This window comes from Balaenoptera borealis (genome assembly GCF_965194805.1).
Source record: "Balaenoptera borealis genome assembly, chromosome: 7".
Taxonomy (NCBI): Eukaryota; Metazoa; Chordata; class Mammalia; order Artiodactyla; family Balaenopteridae; genus Balaenoptera; species Balaenoptera borealis.
The window spans coordinates 64,930,059-64,955,557 of NC_138864.1; the positions used below are offsets into that span (position 1 = coordinate 64,930,059).

Sequence of the window (25,499 nt, forward strand, 5' to 3'; positions counted from 1 at the left end):
TTTAAACTGCTTTACCTCTGATTACCTTTCACCAACTTACATATTATGTAGTCTTGTATTTTAGTTCTATATTGCTGTTTCTAACTGTCTGTGTTAGTTTTCTATCACTACCATAACAAATTACCAAAAACTTAACACTTTATCTTATAGTTTTGTAGGTCAAAAGTCTGACATGGTTCTCACCTGGCTAAAGTCAGGGGGCTTAGCAGAGCTGCATTCCTTTCTAGAAGCTCTAGAGAAGCATTGGTTTCCTTGCCCATTCGGCTTGTTGGCAGAATTCAGTGTCTTGCATTTGGAAAAGTAAGATCTGCATTTCCTTGCTAGTTAGGGACTGTCCCCAGCTTCTAGAGGTCACATTCCTTGCCCTTTACCCCTCTCCTCCAAAGCCAGAAATGGAAAATCAAGTACCTCTCATGCTTTGAATCTCTCCTCCTTCTTCTTCCATCTCACCTTTCTGACCAGCTGGGAAAGGTTTTCTGCTTTTTAGGGTTCATGTGGTTAGATTAGGCCAATTTAGATAATCCAGGATAGTTTCCGCATCTCAGGGTTTGAACCCTGAATCACAGCTGCAAAGTCCTTTCTCCCATTAAGATAACATATTCACAAATTCAGAGGATTAAAGCATGGGATCTTTGGGGGACCATTATTCTGCCTACCACACTCCCCTATTTAATCATCACAATTATGCTTTTACAGTCAACATTTACTTTTACTCACATTTAATATTTTCTTTGGCCACCATTCCATCTGGCGTCTTAGACCCTGCTTCTCTGTTCACTTTCCTTTGTATGAGAAATAAATCCTTTAGATATTTCCTTAATGATGGTTTGTTATAGTTTAACTCTCATTTTCTGTCTGAAAATGCCTTCCTTTGTCCCTGGTAATTAAAGAACTCTGGATATGCAAGTTCTATGACCTGGGATCAGTACTGCCTCAAGGGAGAGGCCAGCTTTAGGACTCTGGTACCATACCAGATTCATGCTGTGGATCTGGGGAATCATTGGAGGATTTTCCTTTCTTGTGATCCTAGTTATAAAATTGAAAGGTTTTATTTTTAAAATAACATATAGGCTTCTGCTTCCAGGAAGATAGAAGAGATGTAATTTTTCCTAATTCTCTTACTAAATTAAAAAAAAATCCTGAACATTATATAGTAAACAGACCGTTAAGATGACTCTGAAAGTCGGAGAGGGAGGCAGGCAAGCTAGAGATTTTAAGACTCAAGAAATGACAAGATGCTGAGTTCCCTTGGTTTTCCTTTTGCCTCCCACATCTCAGACTTGGAGTGAGAGAAGACAACCACTCAGAAATGCCAGTGGGAGCAGATTTTAAAAGACCCTAACACATGCTTATTCAGGCAATGTTTTAATTTGCTTCTAACACAATATGAAAATTAAAATATATTCTGTACCTATAAAAAATTAGACTTATAAGGAGAAAAAACACAAATTGGTAGAGTGGATTAAAAAATATGACCCAACTATACACATTCAACAAGAAGCTCACTTCGAATATAGCAATATCCCAGGTTGAAAGTAAATAATGAAAAACGATAAATCATGAAAATAGTATTCAAAGAGAAGCAGGAGTGGCTATATTAATATCTGATAAATTAGACATCAGAGCAAAGAAAATTACCAGAAATAGAGAAGGACATTATATAATGATAAAGGGTCAATCCACCAAGGAGATAATGAAATCTTAAATGTTTATGCACTAAACAACATACTACAAAATATGTGAACAAAAACTGATAGAACTGAAAGGAGAAATACACAAATCCACAATTAAAGTTGGAGATGACAACATTCTACTCCCCAAACAAAAATCAGCAAGGATACAGAAGAACTCAACAACATCAACCAACAGAATTTATTAAGCATTTGTAGAACACTCCAACAACAGAATGCGTCTTCTTTTCAGGTATCTATGAAACATATACTAAGATAGACTATACCCTGATCCATAAAACAAAGTTCAGCAAATTTCAAAGAATTTAAATCATACACAGTGTGTTCTCTGAGCACAATTGGAACCAAATTAGAATTCTATCACAGAAAGATAACAGTCTGCAAACACTTGGAAACGAAACAACCCATTTCTAAATAAGCCATGTGTGAAAGAGGAATTCTCAAAGAAAATCAAAATACTTGAACTGAATTAAATGAAAATATAACATATAAAAATCTGTGAGACACAGCTAAACAGTGCTGAAAAAGAAATTTATAACACTAAATGCTTACATTAGAAGAGGATAAGACACAAATCAATGATCTAACTCCCACTTCAAGAACCAAGAAAAAAGAGAGCAAAATAAGATGAAAGCCAGCAAAAGGAAGAAAATAAGAACAGAAATCAGTGAAATTGAAAACAAAAACAATAGAGAAAATCAGTGAAACAAAGAGCTGGTTCTTTGAACAGACTATTAACGTTGAAAACTCTAGCAAGACTGCTAAAGTAAAAAAGGGAGAAGACACAAATCACCAACATCAGGAATAAAACAGAGGCTATCACTATTGACCTTACAGACAGCAAAAGAATAACAGGGGAATACCACAGACAACTTTATAAACATATATTTGACAACTTAGACTAAATAGAAGGAATTTTAAAAATCAAAATAAAAAAAACTATAAACTACTGTAACTCACTCAATGTGAAACAGATCATTTCTATCCAGAAAATAGGAAAAGAGGGAACAAAGACCAAGATATTAGAATGAAAAGAAAACTACAGACCAAAATCTCTCATAAATACAGATACAGAAATCCTTAACAAAAATATTAGCAATTAGAATTCACTAATACTTTATAAGAATAATGTATTATTCTTATAATACATTATAAGAATGTATATAATTCTTATTCTCTATTCTTATAATACATTATTCTATATTCTTATAATACATTATAAGAATGTATATATAGGACCAAGTACAGTTTATTCAGGGATGCATGGCTGGTTCAATATTGGAAAATCAGTTGATATAATCCACCATATTAACAGGCTAAAGAAAAAAAAAATCACATGATAACATCCAACAATGGAGAAAAAGCATCTGACAGAATTCAACACCTATTCATAATAAAAACTCTCAGAAAAATAAGAATGGAGAGAAACATCCTCAACTTGGTACAGATCATCTACAAAAACCTACAGGTAACATCATGCTTAATGGCGAAAGACTGAATTCTTTCCCTCTAAGATTAGGAGCAAAGTGGCTGTAGGCAATCCTTGTAGCTTCATCACTCCATCTCTCTCCATTATTGCAGTGTCTTCTTTTCTGTGTGTCTTCACATGGTCTTCTTATAAGGACACCAGTCATTGGATTTAGGACTCACTTGAATCCAGTAGGACCTCATTAGCTAATTACATTTGCAATGACCCCATATCCAAATAAGGTCATGTTCTGAGTTTTTAGTAGACATGAATTTGAGTGGGGGGAAGCACTATTCAACCCAGTACATGTACCCTGGCTATATCAATGTCAATATTCTGATTGTGGTATTATACTATAGTTTTGTGAGATCTGACTCTTGGGGGGAACTGGGTAAAGGGTATATGGGATCTCTGTGAGGTTACAATTTCATGTGAATCTACAATTATCTCAGAATAAAACATTTAATTCAAAAAATTATATATTCACTGTTCTTAGGGATTATACAGTGAGTATATTTTCAGAATACCTCATTGGCCACATTACTGGAAACAGATGATTTAAGGTTACCTCCTATAATGAATTTTTTTCCATCGTAATACTCTAAATATACAAATACAAAAATATTTCAGACCTACCTACAAAAATGTACCAGTTTTATTTTTTTGTTTGTTTTATTAAGTCCTGAAAAGTTCAGACATTCTTTTATGACCTTGTGAAGCGTACAAAGTACATATAATTGAAAACCCTTTAAGTCGTATGAGAACAATAAAAGGTCTCCTTTATTTTCAAGAGATCAACAATAAGTCATAAAAATCTAATATATACTTCCTTGGAACTTGTACTGGATGAACAATTTCTTTATAATTTCTAGTAAAATTATATAAGAATAATGACTGGGCCATTTTAGAAAATTTAGTTCTCAATATTTGAGAACAAGGGATCAGCAATAAACACTACATTATGTAATACAAAACTATAGGAATTATATCCCACAGATTAAACTAGAACCCAGTAAGATCTCCTGGGTCTGTTCTTTACTTCATTATTTAATCACACTGATTCCAAATAAATCTTGGGCAATTGCCAAAACAAAAAGACCACTTTTGAGGAGTTCAACTAGTATCTGTGATTTACATTAATCAGCATATACTGTTTACAGGCACAGAGTTGACTCTATTGAACCTGTGCTCTCACTACCCAAGGCCCTCTCTTTTTCTGGCTGTAGTTTGGTCCTGGTACCTCCACTGGTCAGTCTGTGCTATGGGCATGAGGTTTGAAGTGGTAGCCTCACATTTGCCAACTCTTTGTATGCCAGGGAAGGTCTAAGATAGAACCCCACCAGTTAGATCAATAATTGTATGACTCATATTTGTAAAACTGGCCGAGAACATTTATTTACAGTGTTTTTTTAAATAAAAAATTGAAAATGCAAAAAAAAAGAATTAGCATATACTGGATAAGAAAACCTATAATGAAAATCACCAAAGGAATAGAATCATACAGAAAATATTCTCCCCCTGTGTTTCTTTGATTAATGAAAGATAGATAGATAGAAAGTTATCTGTAAAATTGAGGCTATTGTCGACTGAAAAAAAATGCACAATGTTGAGAGTTGTGAGTTAAGTTTATTTGGGGCAAAATGAGGACTATAGTTCAAGAGATAGCATTTCAGATAGTACTCAGAAACTGCTCCAAAGAGGTGTGGTCAGTATATATGTGATTTTGGTGAAGGGGCGGGGAGTACATGCAATCAAGCACACATTTTTGCAGAAGGTTGCTGCTAGTCACGAGGAGCAGACATCACCATGAAGGATTTTAGTGCCATTTCAGATATGGGGACATGCAAGAATTAGGCTCATAAAATCTTCTCGTGAAAATATCTATCTGAAGGCCTGTTTTGCCAGTTTTTCCCAGAGCACAGGGTGCCTCCTTCCTGGTCTCCACCCTGCACTCCTTTCAGGGTATGTTGAAGGTCAGCAGTCACAGCAGCTTACGGTTTAATCCTTGTAGAATCAGATAGCAAGTGCCACTTTTTAGTTGGTCTATTTTTCAAGGACTGTATTATCTCAATGTTGATTTGCTCAGCTTAGCAGAAGATCTTAAGAGTATTTCGCTTCAAGCAATACTTCCTTAAACCTTTATTCATCTCATTTCTCTTTTAATAGCTCAAGGAGAATTTGTGACTGATTATTCTATTTGATTTATTCAAAATACACCAAGAGCTAAAATTAAGCTTTAGAAAAATGGCCAGGAATTAATGTTTGTACCTTTTTCCTTAATAAAAACTGTATTTTCCTCCTACAGTTTTCAACCTTATATATAAAATATATTTCTTCAGGCTGTAATCATAGTTCTCACAATTGCATGCTCAGTAGACTTCCCTTTATAGTAACTGTAATTTCCAAAACTATATAGTAACACTAAAGACTAAAGTTACTTTTAGTCAATTGAAAGGAAAAAAATAGAGACTTTTCAGGTAATTATACATATAACCACTAATTTAAATGATAGTCTGAAGGATTCAACAAGTGAAGGAATTACTTATGTTAATTTGCAGTTATAGGAGTTTTTCTTCATATTGTAGACTTATATTAGTCAAGATTCTCTGGAGAAACAGAACCAATAGTATATATACAGATATGTAAGAGGAGATTTATTATAGGAATCAGCTCCTGGCATCCTGGGAGTGGGCCACTGGTATAATTCCCAGTTTCCCAGAACTAGGAACTCTGATGTCCAGGGGGAGGAGAACATGGATATCCCAACTCAGGAAGGGAAGGAATGTACCCTTCCTTCACCTTTTTGTTCTATTCAGGCCTCAGTGGATTGGATGATGCCCCACCCACAGTGGTGAGAGCAATCTGCTTTACTTAGTCTACTGATTCAAATGCTAATCGCTTCCAGAAACACACTCGCAGAAACACCCAGAAACAGTGCTTTACCAGCTGTGTGGGCATCCCTTAGCCTAGGCAAGTTAACACATGAAATTAACCATCACAAGACTCTTACACCTGTAACAATATTAAAAACAAATCGTTTTATGTGAAATATATATCATTGATGTCATTTTTTTATATTCAGAGAAATGAAACATTTATTCCTGTATTTTCTGTCATCAGTGTGCCAAGCACTTTCACTATTGGAAAGCAATCCAATTAATCATTTTTGGCTTTGCCTAATGTTATGATAGAAATTAGCAACAATTCTGATAAACTTAAGTGAGAATGCACTTGGTGCTCATGCTAAGCAAATTAGGGATGGCCAGTCATTTATTTTCACTGCAGTGTGTGTGTGTGTGTGTGTGTGTGTGTGTGTGTGTGTGTGTGTGTGTGTGTTCCGGGGTGGGGTGGGGGGGCTGGAGACTGGGAGGGGATGAAAATAAGTATTGCTAGGAAGAAAAAATAAGAAACAAAATCTATAGAATATTTTTCAGAACTGAAAAGCTGTGGCAGAAAGAGGAGTTAATATATTAGTCTTTAGGTAGCATTTATGATTGTGTGTGCAGAAAGTTGAGGGATATACAAGTACCTACAGTTTGCTTTAGTGTTTATACTACAAGCAGATATATTTAGTACTTTTATTTAAAAGTTAGGATAATATAGTTGAAAATATTTTATTTTCTCTATGAGCTTCTATATGCAATCCCATGCAATTGGAATTTGATAGTCCTTTACATAAAGAGAATGAGAATTAGCTAAGACCTCTTATTATTTCAGGCTTCTGTGCCACATGCATGGGCATTTCAAAGTATCAGAGAGTAACGGGCTAGCTTTTATTAAAGGAAATGTGTGTCTTAAGACATTTACTTCTCAAAATTTTTATGACAGTAGTATACTTGATTCTCTTCTGATGTCCATAAAGTTTTAAGTATCATTCTTACTTAGTCATTTTTAACCAGAACTGTGGACACCTTCTGACGTTAACTATCAGATATATGTGCTGTACGAAATAGCCAAACTGCAGTCATCATAGTAGAAGAGAAGCAAGGGCTAGCAGTATTTATACACAGTTCGTTGGTCAACTCATGAACATACGTGGACAATTATAAATTTGTCCCCTTAGCAATTCTGAGCTTTGGATCACATATGCAAATAGTATATTCTTTAAAGTTCTGGAAAGTATCTGGCGAGTCATGCAGTTGGAGATAGAGATGCCGTATTTGGTGGCCTGAGCTCTTCCTTCATCAGATCCATCAGTTACCTTTCTGCAGACCAAAAGGGAAGGGGAACTGCTCTGCCAGAGCCACTCAGTGGAGATTTTTTCCATATACGTTATAGCTGTAGTCCCCCTCCTACTCTGTTCAGTCCTCTAAATTCTACTTTTTTAGAACCTAACTATAAAATTTTAGAAATAAAATTAACCGTAAGGATTATTTTACTGACTAGGAAAGTTAGACTCAGCATTATTAATTACATGACTAATTAGTAGTGAAGCTGGTGATCAAACAATCTGCAAGACTTCTAGCCCAGTTTCCTTTGACTATACTACACTGCTTCTTTTCCCCCCACTTCTTCTCCTTTTATTCTCAGGATGGAGCTGAGAAGCATTCGAGTAATGTCTTGGTGGCACTTCTTTAAGCATTTTCCTTCGCCATAGACAAAACTGCTCTGAAAAATCATATTATTGACCATAACAATCTGTTTAATTCTTAAGGAACCTCTGTTTTTCTCCAAACAGCCTCAAAACCAGTGGACTTGAAATCATGCGCTGGCCCTACCCCTAATACGACACAGCTGTGCCACATTCCCTGTCCTATTGAATGTGAGGTTTCACCTTGGACAGCTTGGGGACCTTGTACTTACGAAAATTGTAATGACCAGCAAGGCAAAAAAGGTATGTAATACTAAAATGGCATGCTTAAAACTCCCATCAATTGGGTCAAACCATGAATTATTAACAAATGCTGCTCTGTGTTCCTGTGATCATTCATTTGCAGTATTTTCCAGAATGGCTAAAGAGTATTGATCTTTAGCACAAAAGAATTATAAACCTATTCTGGTGATGATACCAGAAGATTAAAACTGCGGAACGTAGGCAAGATGCTTGTTAATTTAGACAACAGATGGAGAGCATCTGAGGCAGTTGGTGCAGTGGTTAAGATGAGCTGCGGTGTCAGGCTGACCTGGATTGCAAAACCTAGTCTGTCCTCTATTGTTTAGATAAGTTAATTAACTTATTTAAATCTTTGTTCCCTTATCTGTAAAAGGGATGTAATATGATCTGGCACCCAAGTTTTCTTTAAAGATTCAATGAATTAAACATAAAGCACTTATTTCATTGCCTGACCTGTAGCTAGTGCCTAATAAACAGAACTACTTATTACTTTGAAGGTAAACAAACAAATAATGAATATTGTTTTTATGATGCAAATAATATATCTAAAAGGAATAGAATAAATGCAATTGTTTACTACATGTTCAGCATGGTAATTTTCACATGATCTAGTAATTGAAAACATTTTTCTACTTTGTTTCAAAGGACAGTTTTCTAGTGATTCTAATATATTCACATAGCAGTAGACAGACTTATTAATTTTGTTATACATTGTCAGAAAGGGCAGCACTTAGGTGTTATTAAAGCACAGAGCAGGACTTTGAATACTCCTTGTTAGAGCCCAGATGTTTTATATCCCGAATTCAAATTTCTGGGGAGTCTAAATTCAACTAAGGCTTCAACAGACAATTTCCTGAAACCATCCAACTTCTCAGAGGTTCCTTTTCAAATTTAACCAGGTGATCCTGTTGAGGAATTCAAAGTAATAGCACTTTTGTCTGGTCATGAATATTTCTGAATAGCTTGAGATTTTATTGTGTCTTTGAACATTTTACAACTACAGACTTTCCAAATCAACCAATCACCTCTCTCTCTGTCTCTCTTTCTCTCTCTCTCCAGCCCATTCTTGCTTTACTTTTACTGTAGTAAGCTGACACCAAAAGTCCCTCTTTGGCCATTCTGTTTATTCATTCATTTATTCATTTAATAAATTATTAATGAGCTCATATTAAACTAGAGTTTGAGGATACACTAGTGATTAAAGCAGATATGAATTCTACCCTCTACCCTCATCCAGCTTTCACTTGGAGTTTCATTCAGCCTTCTGAAATATTCAACGCATGATGGTAACAGTAAATATTTTCCTTCCCCAACAATTCAGGTTTTAAACTGAGGAAACGGCGCATTACCAATGAGCCCACTGGAGGCTCTGGGGGCGCTGGGAACTGCCCTCACTTACTGGAAGCCATTCCCTGTGAGGAGCCATCCTGCTATGACTGGAAAGCAGTGAGGCTAGGAGACTGCGAACCAGATAATGGAAGGGAGTGTGGTCCAGGCACTCAAATTCAAGAGGTTGTGTGCATCAACAGTGATGGTGAGAAAGATTATCTATCCTGCTTTTATGGATGTCTGTTTGACCCTGGAGATACGGTTTTCCTTATGTTAAAATCTCATGTCTTCTCACATCATAGCTGGTTCCATTTACAAACACAGAAATAGCTGCCCCTTCCTCCCCTCCCTCCCTCCCTCCCTCCCTTCCTCCCTCCCTTCCTCCCTTCCTTCCTCCCTTCCTTCCTGATGGTGGCTGTGGAGAGGGTCTTGAACAATCATAAGGTATTCTTTACTTTGAAAACAGGTAACATAGAATAAGAAACCATCATCAAGGCAATGTGTAAAATTGACAAATTTTAAAATAACAAGGAAAGGTAACATTTTTCTAAGTGTTTTTTTTTTCCTATTTGCCATGGAAAGTGATATGTAAATAAAGAAGGGTTGTAAGCATTGGTTGACTTGCCTTTAGAAGCCTTCATCTCCCACCCTGATACTGTGTCCTAGTAATGTATTTTAATTTCCACACTTCCAAGCCACGAGGCCTATTGCAGCCTAGAGTTCCTGAATCAACCTTCTGAGCTCTAGGGCCTCCCTTCCAGGAATGTCATAGAGCCACTGGGACGGGGATTTTCCACAAAGTTCTTTCCTTGAACTCTAGGAATTACCTTGGACTTTTACGACTGATTTTTGTTGGATAAAATATCCTGTCTTGCTGTTAGCCCTGACTTAAGCTCTTTACATTCTTTCCAAGAGTGCTGCTACTGTTTCAGGGAGATTCCCCCTTATTGTTCAGCAATGCCTGAATCACACTTAGGAAACAAAGAACTCCCCCAGACGTAGTGTAAAACCTCTGGCTAAGAGCATCTTCAAGGTTCTTCCAACTCTGGAATCCTGAGACTCTGCACATCAGAGCAGCATGAGCACCACACCCCGGGGTCCCATGGTTGACAGTTGATGCTGTTTACAGCATATGCAGGAACATTCTGGTGCCCCCTCAGGGGCACTGGAACATCTGGTAACTGTCGTCACTCCTTCCATCCTATTTTCTTCCAGCAAGCAGAATTGTTACCTCCTGTGACTCAATCACTGCTCAGTAGAGAAAGATACTCTCTGGGGTAAGAGACTGACAGACACTGCTAGTACTGAGAAATTAGCCTTTCAACTTTGAAACCTACAGTGTTGTCTTTGTCCAGGGTCCAAGGTAGTCATGCAGGACAGCATCAGGTAAAATCTGAACCAGCACTTGAAGTTGGAAGGTGATGAGGGGATTATTGCCCCAGATATTTTGCGATGAATGCCGCCTTTTTCTCTGTAGATATAATTAGCTATGATACATCCTCTCTTTAGCTTTTACTCAGTTCTACTCTAAAGGGAAAGAAAAGGAGATTAACATCTAGGAAAAAGAGAGCAAATGGAATGCATTCTGTTGTGCTTAAAATCCTAATATGAATTAAAAGGCACTCTATATTACTATCTGAGTTGCTGTAGAAACAGTAAGGGTCACATTTATTTTAGTATCGTTAGTGACTTCCGTAATGATACTGCTTCTTGATTCCTTTTCCTCAATTTAAATAATTTTTCTTATCCTCCTATAGACCTAGGGAGGAACTGGGATCCCAGATGTTATAAAAAGTATATTTGCATGGGCTAGGTTGAAAAAAACTCTTAAGGTGAAAAGTTAATTGTGCATGGAACCTCTGCCTAAATATTATAAAATGAAAAATCAGATCTCACGTATTGCAGTGGTCTTCCTGGATGTTTGTGCAAATTGAATATATTTGCAATCTACTAGGGGAGGTGACTATTTTAAAAACAACAGTGGTTAATTTTAATTCTGTCAGCTAAAAAATATTTTGTAGCACATATAATCACTTCCTAAATTGTCTTCTGGAACATTAAAGAACAAGAAGAAGAATGAGTTAGATATGTCTAGTTATGTTGGAAAGTAATGTATGTTGTAACCTAAAAGGCAAATTGAAACTCAGTATACATAAGCTGGTTTCACTTTGTCCACCTAACAAACAGAATGAATTTTAAAAGGTAAGAAATGTGTTGTTAATATTCAGTTTGTTATTATTGTTCATTATCAGGACATTTCCTCCGTCATTACATTTTACTCCCTGACATATATTAGTTGTCGTGCAATTCAGTGTTTTAACTGCCTCAACTACAGGAATATATAAAATCAAGAAAATGTTTTATTATAAATCCTAGAGGCTGTTCAAATTTATATATAACTGAAACATAATTGTGCTGTGAGAATCAGTGCAAAAGCTGGAGACCTGTAAATACTACTCCAGTATTATCATGTGGTCACCTGGTAAGTGTTTAGCAGCTGCACCAAATGTTGTTTTGTAATTAAATCGAGCCCAGGGAATTAAAGTTGATTAGTTGTACGGACTCTACCTCTAAGCCTGGCTGTGGCTATAGATTTTGTTTTATAATTAAGTTAAAGCTTAACTAGGGAAGTGAAGAATTAGAGCCTGTGAATCTAGCAAATAATAGAAAGACTGTTTTTTCTCCCACCTTCCTCACAAATTTCACCACTTTGTTAATGATCTCAAAGCATTTAAAGTCTCCTCTTTTCTGAAGTATTCTTTATCCAGGCTTCCGAGATCATTAGGATTTGCTGCTGCTGTTATTGTCCATTTTTCCATTGTCTTCTAAGGAACGGGGTTAACAAAGGGTTGAGAGAGCACCCAGGAGGAGTTTTTTTTTTTTTTTTTTTTTTTTTTTTTTTTTTTTCCCAGGAGGAGTTTTATGTAGATTGTCTGACAGAGGGGTGTAACAAAAATGCAAGGTGAAAGAGAACTCAGAAGACAATTAGACTGTCCAGGAAGAGAGAAACATTTTATGTGTAATAGAAAAAAATATTACTCATAATTTAAAGGTTGTCAGAAAAGCAGTCCCAGACCTATGGGTACAAATACAGGAACTACTCTAAAGGTCTGGTGGTAATGGGTCAGGGTGCCGAGTGGAATCCTAGCGAATGTTGAACCTATGAGAAAACCCAAAATCTGCTTTCTTTCAGTTTTTGCAAAATTTGTTTGTGTTTTATTTAAAGGTGTAAATTGGTGAGGCAAGAGTATTTTGTTTCCCAAATTGGTTGGTTAGAGACAGAAGAAAGCAAGGCTATTAGGCTGAAAGTCAAAACATAATCTGTAATCTTATTGATTACTTAAGGATGCTGTAAACCAAGTATTGTTTCCATATTTCCCTCCCCTCTGTTGAAAAAAGATAAATGATACCATCTATATTTCATTACCATGTGTTCTATTCTAGATATCAGAGTATTGACACCTTTCTGTGTGAATTTCAAAACCACAGTTTTGTTATTTTGTTTTTGATATTTGTAAAGGAGTGTCAGATTCCTGTCTTATCTATGGACTTAATTACAATCTATGGAAGCAAGTCCCAGAAAGCTGCATTTTTATGAAGCTTTCTGGATAGTTCTGATACACAGTGAAGTTTGTGAACCACTGTACTAAAATGACAAAAAGATTGTTTTGGTGGAACCTAAGACCTGACTCTGTTACCCAAAGATTCCCAGCACCAAAGCATACTGGCTGGATTTGGGTAATGCTGAAGAAGACCTATGATTAAGAACACTAAGAGAGTAATACTGAAGCAAGCCTTTAAAGTAAAATTTTCTGCCTTTTTTGGGGGGGAGCCATTTCTGTATAGCATCGGAAGTACCAAAAGAACTGGCTGTGAAAGATGGTTGAAGATGAACTTAATATCCCAGGCACTGGCTTGTCATGTGACTGCTTAGTCTTTCTGAATTTTTACCACCAATTTCTTCCTACTGGAATGAGATATGTATCCACATATGAGTAGATGGAAGGGAAGACTTGAATGCTATTTCTTTCCCAAGTAGTTTATGTTGTACTCTTCTTTCCCCAGGTATTCAGTATTAAGAGGAATGTAAGGGCATACCTGATATCTTGAGGTAAATCAGGAATAAGCTCCTAAAAAAAAAATGGAAAATTTTTGTCTCTGGAAAACAGGACTCAATATGGGGAGAAATGGGGCGAGGTACTGCTCTGCTCTATTTTAAGCCTTGTAGTACAATTTGTATACAATTTACAAATTATATAAATGCTGAATTAATTTGTCCAAATATATATTTATTAAAGAGTAACAGTTTGGAGGGGGATAGAGATATGTGGAATAAAGAGTACAGGGTAAGGAGCAAATCATTCCAGGAATAGAAAGAGAGAAATTACAAATCTTATAGTTGAAACTCATATTTTGTCTGGTTGAGAATGTTCATAAGCCCTCCTAGAAGCATAGGCCATGTCAAGGATTAGGATGCCCACAGTTTATTAAAGATGTGCTCCCAGGGGAAGCCAGTAAGAGAGGGGGAAATAAAGAAGCAAAATAGTGAAAGGAGAGTGTGTCTTGGGTTCCCAAGACCACCCCCAGGTTCTTTAATTAACTAGGGGAACTTACAGAACTCAGCATATGGTCATACCCACAGCTATGATTCATTTCATCAAAAGAGTACAAAGCAAAATTAGCAAGAGAAAAAGGCACATGGGGCAAAGTCCAGAGAAAACCAGGCACAAGCTTCCAAGAGTCCTCTCCCAGCGAAGTCAAATTGGATATGCATAATTTTTCCACCAGTGAATTGTGACATGTGTGAAGTGTTTTCTACCAGGGAAACTCACCTGAGCCTAGGAGTCCAGGGTTTATATTGGTTCAGCCATGCAGTCACGCTCTGCCTAGCACATACCAAAATTCCAGACTCCCAGAAGGAAAGCAGGTGTTCAGTATAAACCATGTTGTTTGTATGAATACTTTAAGCCCACTGAGCAACACTTATCATTTAGAGAATGTGGAGCCCTCCAGAAATTCAAGGTCCCAGATGCAAGCCAAAGGCCAACCTAGTGAGCAAGAGTGTCTAAGGATAACAGTCTCAGGCCTGCTGAGTTAACTCTTTTCTGCAGGGAACACCAAAGTTGCAGTCTCAGTCCAATTAGGTGAGACACTCTGGAGGGTAAATTAAACCCCAAAGCTTCTAGCTTTAGAAGTAAAGGAGCTGGGATTTTATACTCTCACACCAGTCACCATTGGCCCACAGATGCTGGCTGGGAGGAGGAAGGTGGATCCAAGAAACTTCGAGCTCTCTATATTGGCCAGACCACCCTAGTGCCCAAGGCCATTCAGCTAAAGGTCAAGAATGAGATATTAGCAGCAGAATCTGATAGATGGGTGCAAAGATCCAGTAAAAGGAGTCTTCAGGGATCCAAGCTGGGCAAGAACACTGTACAGGAGGGAGATCCAAATATGGTGGGAAGGAGTATAAATGTGTGTATACTAAAGCAAACCTAAAACCTGGTAACAGTGTCTTCTATACTATAGAGGAATCCCCATGAGGATATAGTTTCCAGTTTAGGGAAACACTTCGGTACAATTTTGGTTGACAAATCTGCAGTACTCTCTACATTGCCTGGATAATAAGAGAAGACCTGAGTTCTGCAAAATAAGAGAATTTTAAAGTTACTTCTGGTAGTATGGGGAGAGAGGTAAGCAGTTTGGGAATGATTAAAGAGAATGAAAGATAGTTCTAGGAGGAGAAGTGAGAGTAAGGATCTTAAGGAAGAAAGAGAAAAAGTTTGAGGATGGCCACAGATAACTGGAAATACCCTTTGGTATGAAATAGGTGATTTGGTCTCATGGGTTTGATCAGGATAGTACCATTTTCTTGAGGTCATTATTGATAGCACTCCCATTTGTCCCCAAAATTGTCCTGGTTTGGAGAATAAGTAATATGATCACCCTAGAAATGACTGATAAATTGTGAGACAGAGGAGACAAAAAGCATATTTTTGCTTTTTTCCATCAGGATAATACCTTTTGTGCTATATTTTTTCATAATTATTTATCAGTGATGGACATCATAATACACAAGGAGGAGTGATGAAAACTTAAGTTAAAATTTGTGTAAGTTTATAAGGGAAACTAACCTAGGATTTGCTTCAAAAACTTTGGCAAGAGCTCAAGTTCAGATCAATTGAAATATCTGTAGAGCTAGTTGAGAATACAATTTCAAAAGCATGATCACTCTTTGGAACTGGAATCTACTTCTTAACACAAATTACACAGCCATTACATGGAAAAGCTGATCTTTTAAATGCAAGAATACACCCTATAACTGAATTGTTTTTCCATAATTTAAGCAATAAATCAACTAAGGAGTTTCCTTCCTGTAGACTGCTATACCATTTAATGCGTTTGCAATATAATTAGGTTGGATATTATGCTTAAATCTAAGGTCCCTTACTTTACAATTAGGATCATCTAACACTGTTGGTAAGAGTTTGTTTCCTATAATTGCATTGAGATTCTCTATTCAATTTGTTGTAAAGATGAAAGTCATTATAGCCTTTTAGAAAATTTAAGACAATAGGTTATTCTTCAATGTTGGTTTGTAGTAATCACAATTTTATTTTGGCCTTAAAAAATCTGGCATCAGATACCCTGATCTATCTTCTGTGTGTGTGTGTGGGGTGGGGGGGTATGTGTATTATAATATATTTTGATATACTGTAAATAAAAAGTATTTTTTTGTTTGTAAGGAAGCCATCAGGATTGAACCAGTGTTCTTTTGCATATCAATGTCTTAGCAAAGAGTAGGGTTTTATAAGGAATTTTCTTCTTTAAAGTAGGTTAGTTATAGCAGAAACCTCAGATGAAAGTTAAGTGAACATTAGTTTGCTTGCCACTTAATAGGATGATATAAATTTCCCACTAAGTGTTATCTACCACTTCAAATGGCAAATGCAAGAGAAAACAGCCTTTCATTTTATAAGTGGTCAAGTGCCTTAACACAACCCAGGGCAGCCAGTTTTCTCATAGCTGGGTCAGTAAAAGCCAGTACGATAGAAGGCACATCTTTCAACCTAACAGATGGATCTCATCCCTTACATTATCCTTCCCTTTTTTGCTTCTGTGACTTTGCTCATCTCTTATCTCCCCTGTCAGACTTTGTTTTCCCTTGATTTCATTGATTCTCCATTCCTCTGATTTCTTTCCTCCCTCTCAAGCCGTGTATCATTTAACTGTTGCCAGATAACAAACCACCTCAAAACTCACTGGCTGAAAACAAAACCAGTTAGGATTTCTCATGATTCTGCAGAGTTCCTGTTCAAGTTTTACTGTGCTCACTCGGAGAGGTTTGGCTGTGACTGGAGGAAGATCCAAGATGGGCTCCCTCACGTATTTTGCATCTGCTGCTAACTGCCTGCTAAGGTGCATTGGTGCTTCTTCACAGGGGCTCTCATTCTCCGTTGAGCTAGACCAGCTTCCTTACATGGTGGTTGTAGGGCACTGCTTTTAAAAGGACAGAAGCAGAAGCTGACAAGCCTCTTGAACTTTTACAGTGTCACTTCGGCCACATTCTTTTGGTCAAAGGAAGTCCTGATGACAACTTAGATTTAATGAGGAGAGAAATAGGCTCTACCGCTTGATGAGAGACATTGTGAAGAACTGTGGCAAAGAATTTAATTCACTACAGTCCACCCTCTGGTCACAATTGTTTTCACTCCTTCCACATGCAAAGTACACCCCTTTTTCACCCGAGACCATCAGAATTCTCATGCAGTTACGCCATCAGGCTTAAAGTTCACTACCTCATGTTCCGCATCTAGTTCAAATATAGATGAGGCATCTCGGGGACAACAATTGGGTGTGGCTACTCTTTTCTTATTTGTATTTTTTTCACATATTTGCTTTGAGCTCTTACTTTCAGAGGAGATGTTTTGCCCCATGAGGCAATTTGGCAAACTCTTTCCTGTGCATTTCAAAGTCATTTAGTGCTATCCTTTAATGACAGATTTTTTTGAGGGGAAAAATAAATCATAAAATATAAAAATAAATATATAGGCTCTTATTATGTACAAATAATGTGACAGTCTCATTTGATGAAATTAAAATTATAGAACTTGACTTCTTAAACAGAATTGTGCTATGTATCTTCCACATAATACCACGCACACATCAAAGAAAATTATTTCAGAAGATAGGATTAGTGTTTATTTTAAAAACTTGTAAATGTTCAAGCGCTTTTGTCCCTAACTTGTATATTGTTATTCCTTTCTAAGTTTTTAGAAAAGTAGTTTATTGTAGTGCTTAAATCTTCTTATTATTAATTAAATACTGTATTCAGAAACCTTTCCTGTGAGTTTAGAAAGGACTCAGTCCTACAGAATCTGTTTAGCTGAATGTCTGAATAATTATTTAAGGTGTCAAGACATGGAAAATATAACTCTCATATTGAAAGATATTTTAATTTGTAGATGTAATAAAAATTTGAGTCATTCAGATAATTAACTTTCCCAAAAAATGAAACTCTTTTGTCCTGCACCTAACACACACATTCCTTCAAGATCTTACTATACACTAGTGTGGTGCTTTTCACAAAGTGATTTATGAAAAATGATTTTCTTTAAGATAATGACTTCATATAATCCTTGTTTTATGTTACTTGTCACAAAGAACCTGATTTCAGATTGAAATCAGAAATTTTGGTTTCTAGGGTATGGCTACTCTTGAATCAGAGGGCTTTGAACAAAAAAAGACAAGATAACCTTCTCCACACATATAGCATACAATGATGTAACAGGGACCAGAAAATCAGAATAGACTCTCCCACTCGAAGATGAGAAAAATAGGAAACGTTCAGCAGTCTCTGGTCTACATCAATTCTAAGACCCAGCCTGTCTCCCCTATACCACGGGCAGGGAAAATTCCTTGATCTAAGCCTATTTTTGTTTTCTGAGAGTGGTTCCGTAGCCCATTTTTCTCCTTGGCTCTTTGTTCTTCACCCTGGGATCTTGGATTTTCCATAAGATGTCTTGCCTTTTCCATAAGAAATGGCTCATATTTATAGCTGAGGAACTTTCTCAGTCTGCCTTCTGCCCATGTAAATCAGAGAGTCTGGAGTCCTTTTATTCATTTTGAAATGTTTCAGTTTCTCTAAGACCAAGCTGACAGTGTTTTTATCAATATAACACTCTTAAATTGTTTTGGATTTCTTAAGAATCTCATTGGAGGTCACTCCGTGGCACCAAAGCCATATCCGTAATTTGGATAATTTGTTTTTGAAAAAGCCTCTCTTTACTTTGAGCCACGTATGAGGCTGCTGTGGAAACTACCTTTAAGATTTTTAGAGGCCTTTTAAAAGTCAGAGCGCCTTCTAAATACCACTTAAATCTTTCTGAGGTCTTATCAAGGAATTTTTAGCTACATCCTTGAGCTGATTTTTACCTTAGGCCATATATTTCTCTGAAAATCTTTTGCCAGCTAACCAGGGGTGAGAAACAATTTTATTTTCCATTTCAGTATATCATGACATCATCTTAATTCCAACTGCACACTGATTATTCCTTTTTTAGTTTATTTCTCTCCCTATATCATCATTCTCAGGGTAAAAAAATTAAATTGACACTTTTAACCTCTTTTCTGGAAATGTCTAGATTTATAGGCCCATTAGATATGTTTTCTGTCTTGCAAGTTTCTATAAGCAACAGTTCTGAGAATTTTTCCATCAATATGTAACATGATGATGTTACATCTTCCATTAACAACCTTTTCTGTCTCCATCCTCCATTAACAATCTTCTCACCTACTTTTTAACCTTTACCTACCCCAAGTCTCAAAGCCATTGATATATGTTTTAGGTTTATGGTAAAGAAGTACCCCATTTCTAGGTACCAAGTTCTCTACCAGATACGTATGCTGCGTAACAAACCACCCTAAACTTAGTGATTTTTTAAAATTTTGTTCTCAATTCTGTTGGTTGGCTGGGCAGTTCCTCTATTGGTTCCTCCTGGGATCACTGGTGCAGCTGCACTCACCTGGATGGCTGGCGTGGATGATGTCCAAGTTGGCCTCACTAATATCAATGTAGGTACTTCATTTTTCCTCTGTGTGTCCTGTCATAGCCCTGTAGACTAGACCAGCTTCTTTTCAGGGCAGTGTTCCAAAAGGGCGAAACAGATGAAAGACCTTATAATGCCTGGGTTCTGGAACAATCATAAAGCTACTTCTTCTTTGGGTCAAATACAGTCCCAGGGCTGGCCAGATTCAAGGGATAATGGACTCAATTATACCTTTTGATGGGAGTTTCTTGTCAGAATTTGTAGACATATTTAATCTACCACAGGCTACTTCCTCTGTTTCCTGTATGCTGTATTCTTTCTGTGCTTCCTCTTTAAATGTTAACATTCCCTTTCATCCTTCTGCTTTTGAGCTGTACCTGGAAGCTCCAACTAAACCCTACTGGCATTTCAAAATCAGTAGGTACCAAAGTCAAACTCATCATCTCTCCTCCAAAACTGGTTTCTCCTCCAGTTTTCCTCACCTAGTTCATAGCGCCACAATTTGCTCAGTCCTGTTGACAGAGTGACAACTGTGAAGTGACATAAAGGAGGTGGAGAAGTCTGCCCCATGAGAATCTGGGAAGATAATGTTCTAGGCAGAAGGAACACCAAATGCAAGACCCTGAGGTGGGAACTGCTTTGAATCTGAGGAACAACAAGGTGGCCAGTGTGGTTGGTGTAGAGTGAATTAGGGGCAGAATAATCAGGGATGAGGTTAGAGGAGGTTATGGAGGAGTGAGACCACTAAGGGGCTTTGGCTTTCAGTCTGACTAAGTTGGAATCTGTTAGAGGGTTTGAGCAGACAAGTAACGGGAAATGACTTTTGTTTTTAAAGAATCGTTCATGTTGCTTTGTTGAGAATCAACTTTGAAAGAGTGGATAAGAAACAGTGAAGAGGCTATTGCAATAATTCAGGTGAGAGACAGTTGTGAGGCTTAGATAAGGGTTGCAACAATGGAAGGGGTTAAAAGAGTTAAACTGATTGTCTAGGAAGAATTAAGGCAGTTAATAGAGGTAGTGGGATCCTGGGATCAGATTTTCCTTATCTGGGGATCACATGTCTCCCACCAAACATCCTCTCTTGATCATATAATTTAGCTGCTTAAAATCTCTTGCTGGCTTCCTGTTGCCTTCTGCATAAAGTTCAGAGCTATTTGGGAATCACAGAATGTCTCCCCTGATCTCATCTGGTCCTTTCACCAGTCGTCTTTTTGTCCTTCTGTTTATTACATCATTGTACATTTTATAGAATTTGGTTATTTCCACTTTACTATTACCCATTATCCCCTCTATGCTATTAGTTACTGCGGGGTAGGAATCATGTCTTATTTATTTTGGTATACCTATTTCCTAGCCCTGTGCTCCATATAACAGATTGTCAATAGTGAATCTCTGATTCATCACCAATTTCTTGCTTTCTTTTATTCCTAAACATCACATCCTTTCAGGAAATGGCTCTCAATTTCTCCTTAAGTAAACTTTTGTTAATGGTCTCACTGCAAATTCAAACTTTGCCTACCAGATGTCAGATAAAGCATGACACCAAATTGCACACTCTATTACCATCTCAATATGCCTTCAAATTCCATTACTCTCAAGTCCCAGTACACCAGAGCAAAACAGCCACTGCATTTGCATAAAGAGAAAAAATAAACAGATTGTTCATAAAAACCTATAATCTGAAGGATTCTTCTAGTAGCATTTTATCATTAGTCTGATTTTTGCTGAGATTCAATATTCTGGAGCCCAGTCATTGAAGCACTAAGTATGGGTTCAGATGCTAACTTTACCATTTTCTTTGGCAAGTTACTTAAATCCTCTGTGACTAAGTTTCCTCATCTGTGAAACTAGGATAGTACAGTTACCTACTCATAATATTGTTGTAGAGTATAAATGAGTTAATATATGTTAAGTGCTAAGAATTGTGCCTGACACATAATAAATACTGTTTAAGTATTTGTTGTTACTATCATTCATTTGAGATGAGTTCAATAGTGAAAAACGGGACTAAGCACAAAAACCATTCTTTTTTGTTTGTTTGGCTAAGGATAAGAATTTTATTTACCCATACCCATCAAATGATTTACAGTCTATCTCATTTGTTTTCATAACACTCTCATAAAATAAGTGTATTTTCAAAAGCTTATGTATCTATATATTATAAAATAAGTGTATTTTCAAAAGCATATGTATATATATTATATATATATATGTATTATATATTATATATATATATCCTTACAGAAATGAGTGCCTGCTTCTTTGTTCTATTAGCTATCAGAAAATAATAAGTATTATATAATAGTAAAATTTCATCATAGAAAATCCTTTTACCTGTTACACAAGGAAATAGATGTCTGAATTGATGTTTCTTTTTTCCCACTTGACACATGCTATTGATTCAAATTAGTATTGAGCTAGTAATGTCTTCTGAAGAGAACTAAGATTATCTGAATTTGACCAAATTTTGAAAATTAATTCTCATAACATATTGCTGTCAATTTTAAAGTATAGATTATGACTATGCATTTTATATTCATATGATGTAAGAAATGCACTGTGTCATGCACAGAAAATCGTAGTTTTCTCTCTTTCCTTAGAGAGATAATAAGCTAGTCAGAAACTGGACTTCACTTGGTTTATATATCAGATCAGGGAATGTTTTTGTGGAATGGCAATTAAATATCTGAGAAAATAAATCTATAGTAATCTTTGAACTTTAAGACCATTGGTATCCCAAAATACTCCCCAAAAATCCACATTAGGAAGTAAGGCTTAGCTGTGATCCTCAATCTGAGATTTCTTATTTCAGGAGCACCTAGTGTTGAAATGGGGAATAAGGTATGAAAAGCTATAAGATTAATACAGTGCATTTTCTTGATTTTCAGTTTTACCAATAGGCTAAAAGGGAGTAAAGAATTTAAGTAAATTAACTAGTAAAATTTTTAAATCTTTGATCTTATATCTTAAAGTCTTAAATCCTTGATTAAAAGAATGGCTAAATTGATATAAAATTTTTAAAGATATATGTTCATCATGTGTTGCTTGCCTCCTCAACATTCATTCATTCTCTTCTCTCATTAACTGTGCCTCTGATTTTTCTTTGAGGAATTCATCCATCCCCCAAACGTATTCACAAGGTTTGCTGGGATTGTACTTGCCAAAGCTGTATTCCATCTATTTGGCCATAGTGATTGCTTTAAGGATGAGTGTATGACCCAATTTGGGCTAGCAAGAGAAAATACACCCAAGAACTTGTGCAGAAGAAACCAAAAGAGATACTGGAGCTATCCAGAGTCACTATATAAAGTTGATAATATAAAAGACAGAGGTGGAGGTATTTGTTGGTACCATTTGAGCCATTGAATCTATACTATCCTCACCTGAAGCCATTTTTAATCCTTACCTGAGGTCATTATTTAAACCAGTAAAGTCTCTTCATTATTTCTATCCCAGAATAGATCTAACTGATACAGAAAGAGACTAGGGAGTTAGTTCCCACTTTGAATGAATGGCTACGTGGGCTCATACTCCCAGATGTATCCAAAATTCGCCTCTAAGCAATTATTCAATCTCTATTTTCCTTAAAAATATGTCTATGAACCATTTGCAAAACCTTTACACTATGCTAAAGAAGGGTCAAAAGTGGCTTTTCTGAATAAGCTAATTTCTACAGAAGATTTCTCAGTAAAAAGAATGCAGGGCAACAGTCTGGTTGGAAGAAGAAGGACTTGTTTTATATCTTCAGAGCATTTGATGTTAGATAAAGAAAACATCAGTTGTCCTTACCAAAGCAGAAGTAGGCCAGCAGAAATGGTGCAGTGTCTAAAGTGCCTCAAGGCATCTTTTTTTTTTTTTTTTTTTTTTGCCACTATTGTGACAAGATGCTTTTTATCCTTCCCATTCTCTTCTACTCCTTTGACATTGAAACATTCCATTGCTGGACATCATTGTAGAGATCATAGAAATGACATGATGTCACAAAATTTCTGCCTGGTACTTTTTAATGGAGGATTGGTCAGAAAGTTCGTTTGGGTTTTTCCATAACATCTTACAGAAAAACCTGAACGAACTTTTTGGCCAGCCCAGTGTTAAGATTCCAAAATGTCAACTTTGATTCAGAGCTGTATCAGAATTTTTAAATAAGAAATGTATTCAGTCAGCCTTCTGAATATTTAGTTTGGGCTTTTCTAGGTTACACAACCCAGAAAATTGCCATATGCCATGAGAGGACTAGAACCCTCTAAACAACATTTAGAGTTTGTTTGAACATTGGTTAGATCTGTAAGAGTCTGCTACTTAGACTCATACATTCATCCATTCCACAACGTTTATTTAATGCTCTGTTTTAGGCATTTTGTAGCATGTGCTAGTGATGTGATATACTAATGATAGCTTCTTCCATCCCAACAAGCACCTAGTTGGAGATGGGGAAATGTGTAATCAAATCATTTTAACATAGTACAGTAATTTCTGAACTAGAAATAAATTCAGGGTGCTAAGAGGAAAAGTGGGTAGGGTTTACTCTCTACCTCGGAGGGTCACTGAAGGCTTAAAAAAGGAGATGATTTATGTGTTTACTCAAAGGATAAATAAAAATTCTTAAGAAGATCAGTCTATTTTAGGCTAAATGCACAGCTGTGCAAAAGCACAGAGGTGTGAAAGAACTTGGGATGTTTCAGGAGCTGCAAATATTTGGATATGTCACTACATAATTTGTGTTTGGAAAGTTGAAGGAGATAAGTCTTTGTGAGTGATACCAGACCATGAAAGAAGCCAAGTAAAAGAAACTCTGTTCCATTCTATTGGTATTAAAAATGTTCTGCTATGGTCAACAGGCACATGAAAAGATGTTCACCATCACTAATCATCAGGGAAAGGCAAATCAAAACCACAATGAGATATCACCTCACACCTGTTAGGATGACTATTATCAAAAAGACAAGAAATAACAAATGTTGGCGAGGATGTGAAGAAAAGGGAACACTTGTGCACTATTGGTGAGATTGTAAATCAGTTCAGCCACTGTTGAAAACAGTATGGAGCTTCTTCTAAAAACTTAAAATAGAACTGCCATATAACCTAGCAACCCCACTCCTGGATATATATCCGGGGAAAAAACAAAACAAAACACTAAATCAAACAGATATATGCATCCCAGTGTTCATAGGAGCATTATTTACAGTTGCCAAGATATGGAAGCAACCTAATTGTCCATCAACAGTTGAATGGATAAAGAAGCTTTGGTACATATATACAAACTCACACAATGGAATACTACTCAGCCATTAAAATGAACAAAACTTTGCCATTTGCAACAACATGGATGGACTTGGAGGGCATTATGCTAAGTGAAATAAGTCAGACAGAGGAAGACAAGTGCTACATGATATCACTTATATGTGGAATCTAAAAAATACAACAAACTAGAGAATACAGCAAAAGAGAAGCAGACTCATAAGGAACAAACTAGTGGTACCAGTGGGGAGGGGGTGGGGAGGGACAATATAGGGGTTGGGGAATGGGAGATACAAACTATTGGGTAAAAAATAGGCCCAAGGATATATTGTACAACATGGGGAAGATAGCTAGTATCTTGTAATAACTGTAAATGGAAAGCAACCTTTAAAAATTGTATAAGAAATATTTTTTTAAAGTAAAAATAAATTTTTTAAAAAAGTGTTCTGCTATGGAGGTGGTATAATCAGATCATTTAGAAATAAAACTCCAACCATAGCAGAGAGGAAGGGAGTTGAGACAGATGCTCTTATTCTTTTTTAAACTAAAGTAAGAAGTATATTTGTCTTTAACACAATATTTGATCTAGGAATAATCCTGAGGATTTTATTGTAGTGGAATTTGTGTTTAATCAGTGTTATTGATGCTCACTTGTTCCCCTGACACATTAAATGTAGACAGTAGGAGAATCCACATATTTTAGAATTTATGTTTTATATATTTCATAGAATATGAAAGATGTTTTATGGGTTGTCATAATGCTAATGAAAAGAAGGAATGTTCCAAATTAGTATGATCCGGCAAGTAAATGAAGAAAGAAGTTATACTGAACATTTTTTTTTTAAAGAGCCCCTGATAATATAGCTGTAAGGATGTCTTTCATAATTATTGGA

General features: G+C 36.4%; 1 protein-coding gene across 1 annotated transcript in view; it reads left to right on the forward strand.

The window, feature by feature from the left end:
- Positions 1-25,499, forward strand: part of THSD7A (thrombospondin type 1 domain containing 7A) — a 460,930-nt gene that overhangs the window by 273,747 nt on the left and 161,684 nt on the right. The window contains exons 5-6 of the mRNA XM_082398710.1: positions 7,838-7,993; positions 9,315-9,527. Of these exons, the coding sequence (XP_082254836.1) occupies positions 7,838-7,993; positions 9,315-9,527 (369 nt within the window). The remainder of the gene's footprint in view (positions 1-7,837; positions 7,994-9,314; positions 9,528-25,499) is intronic.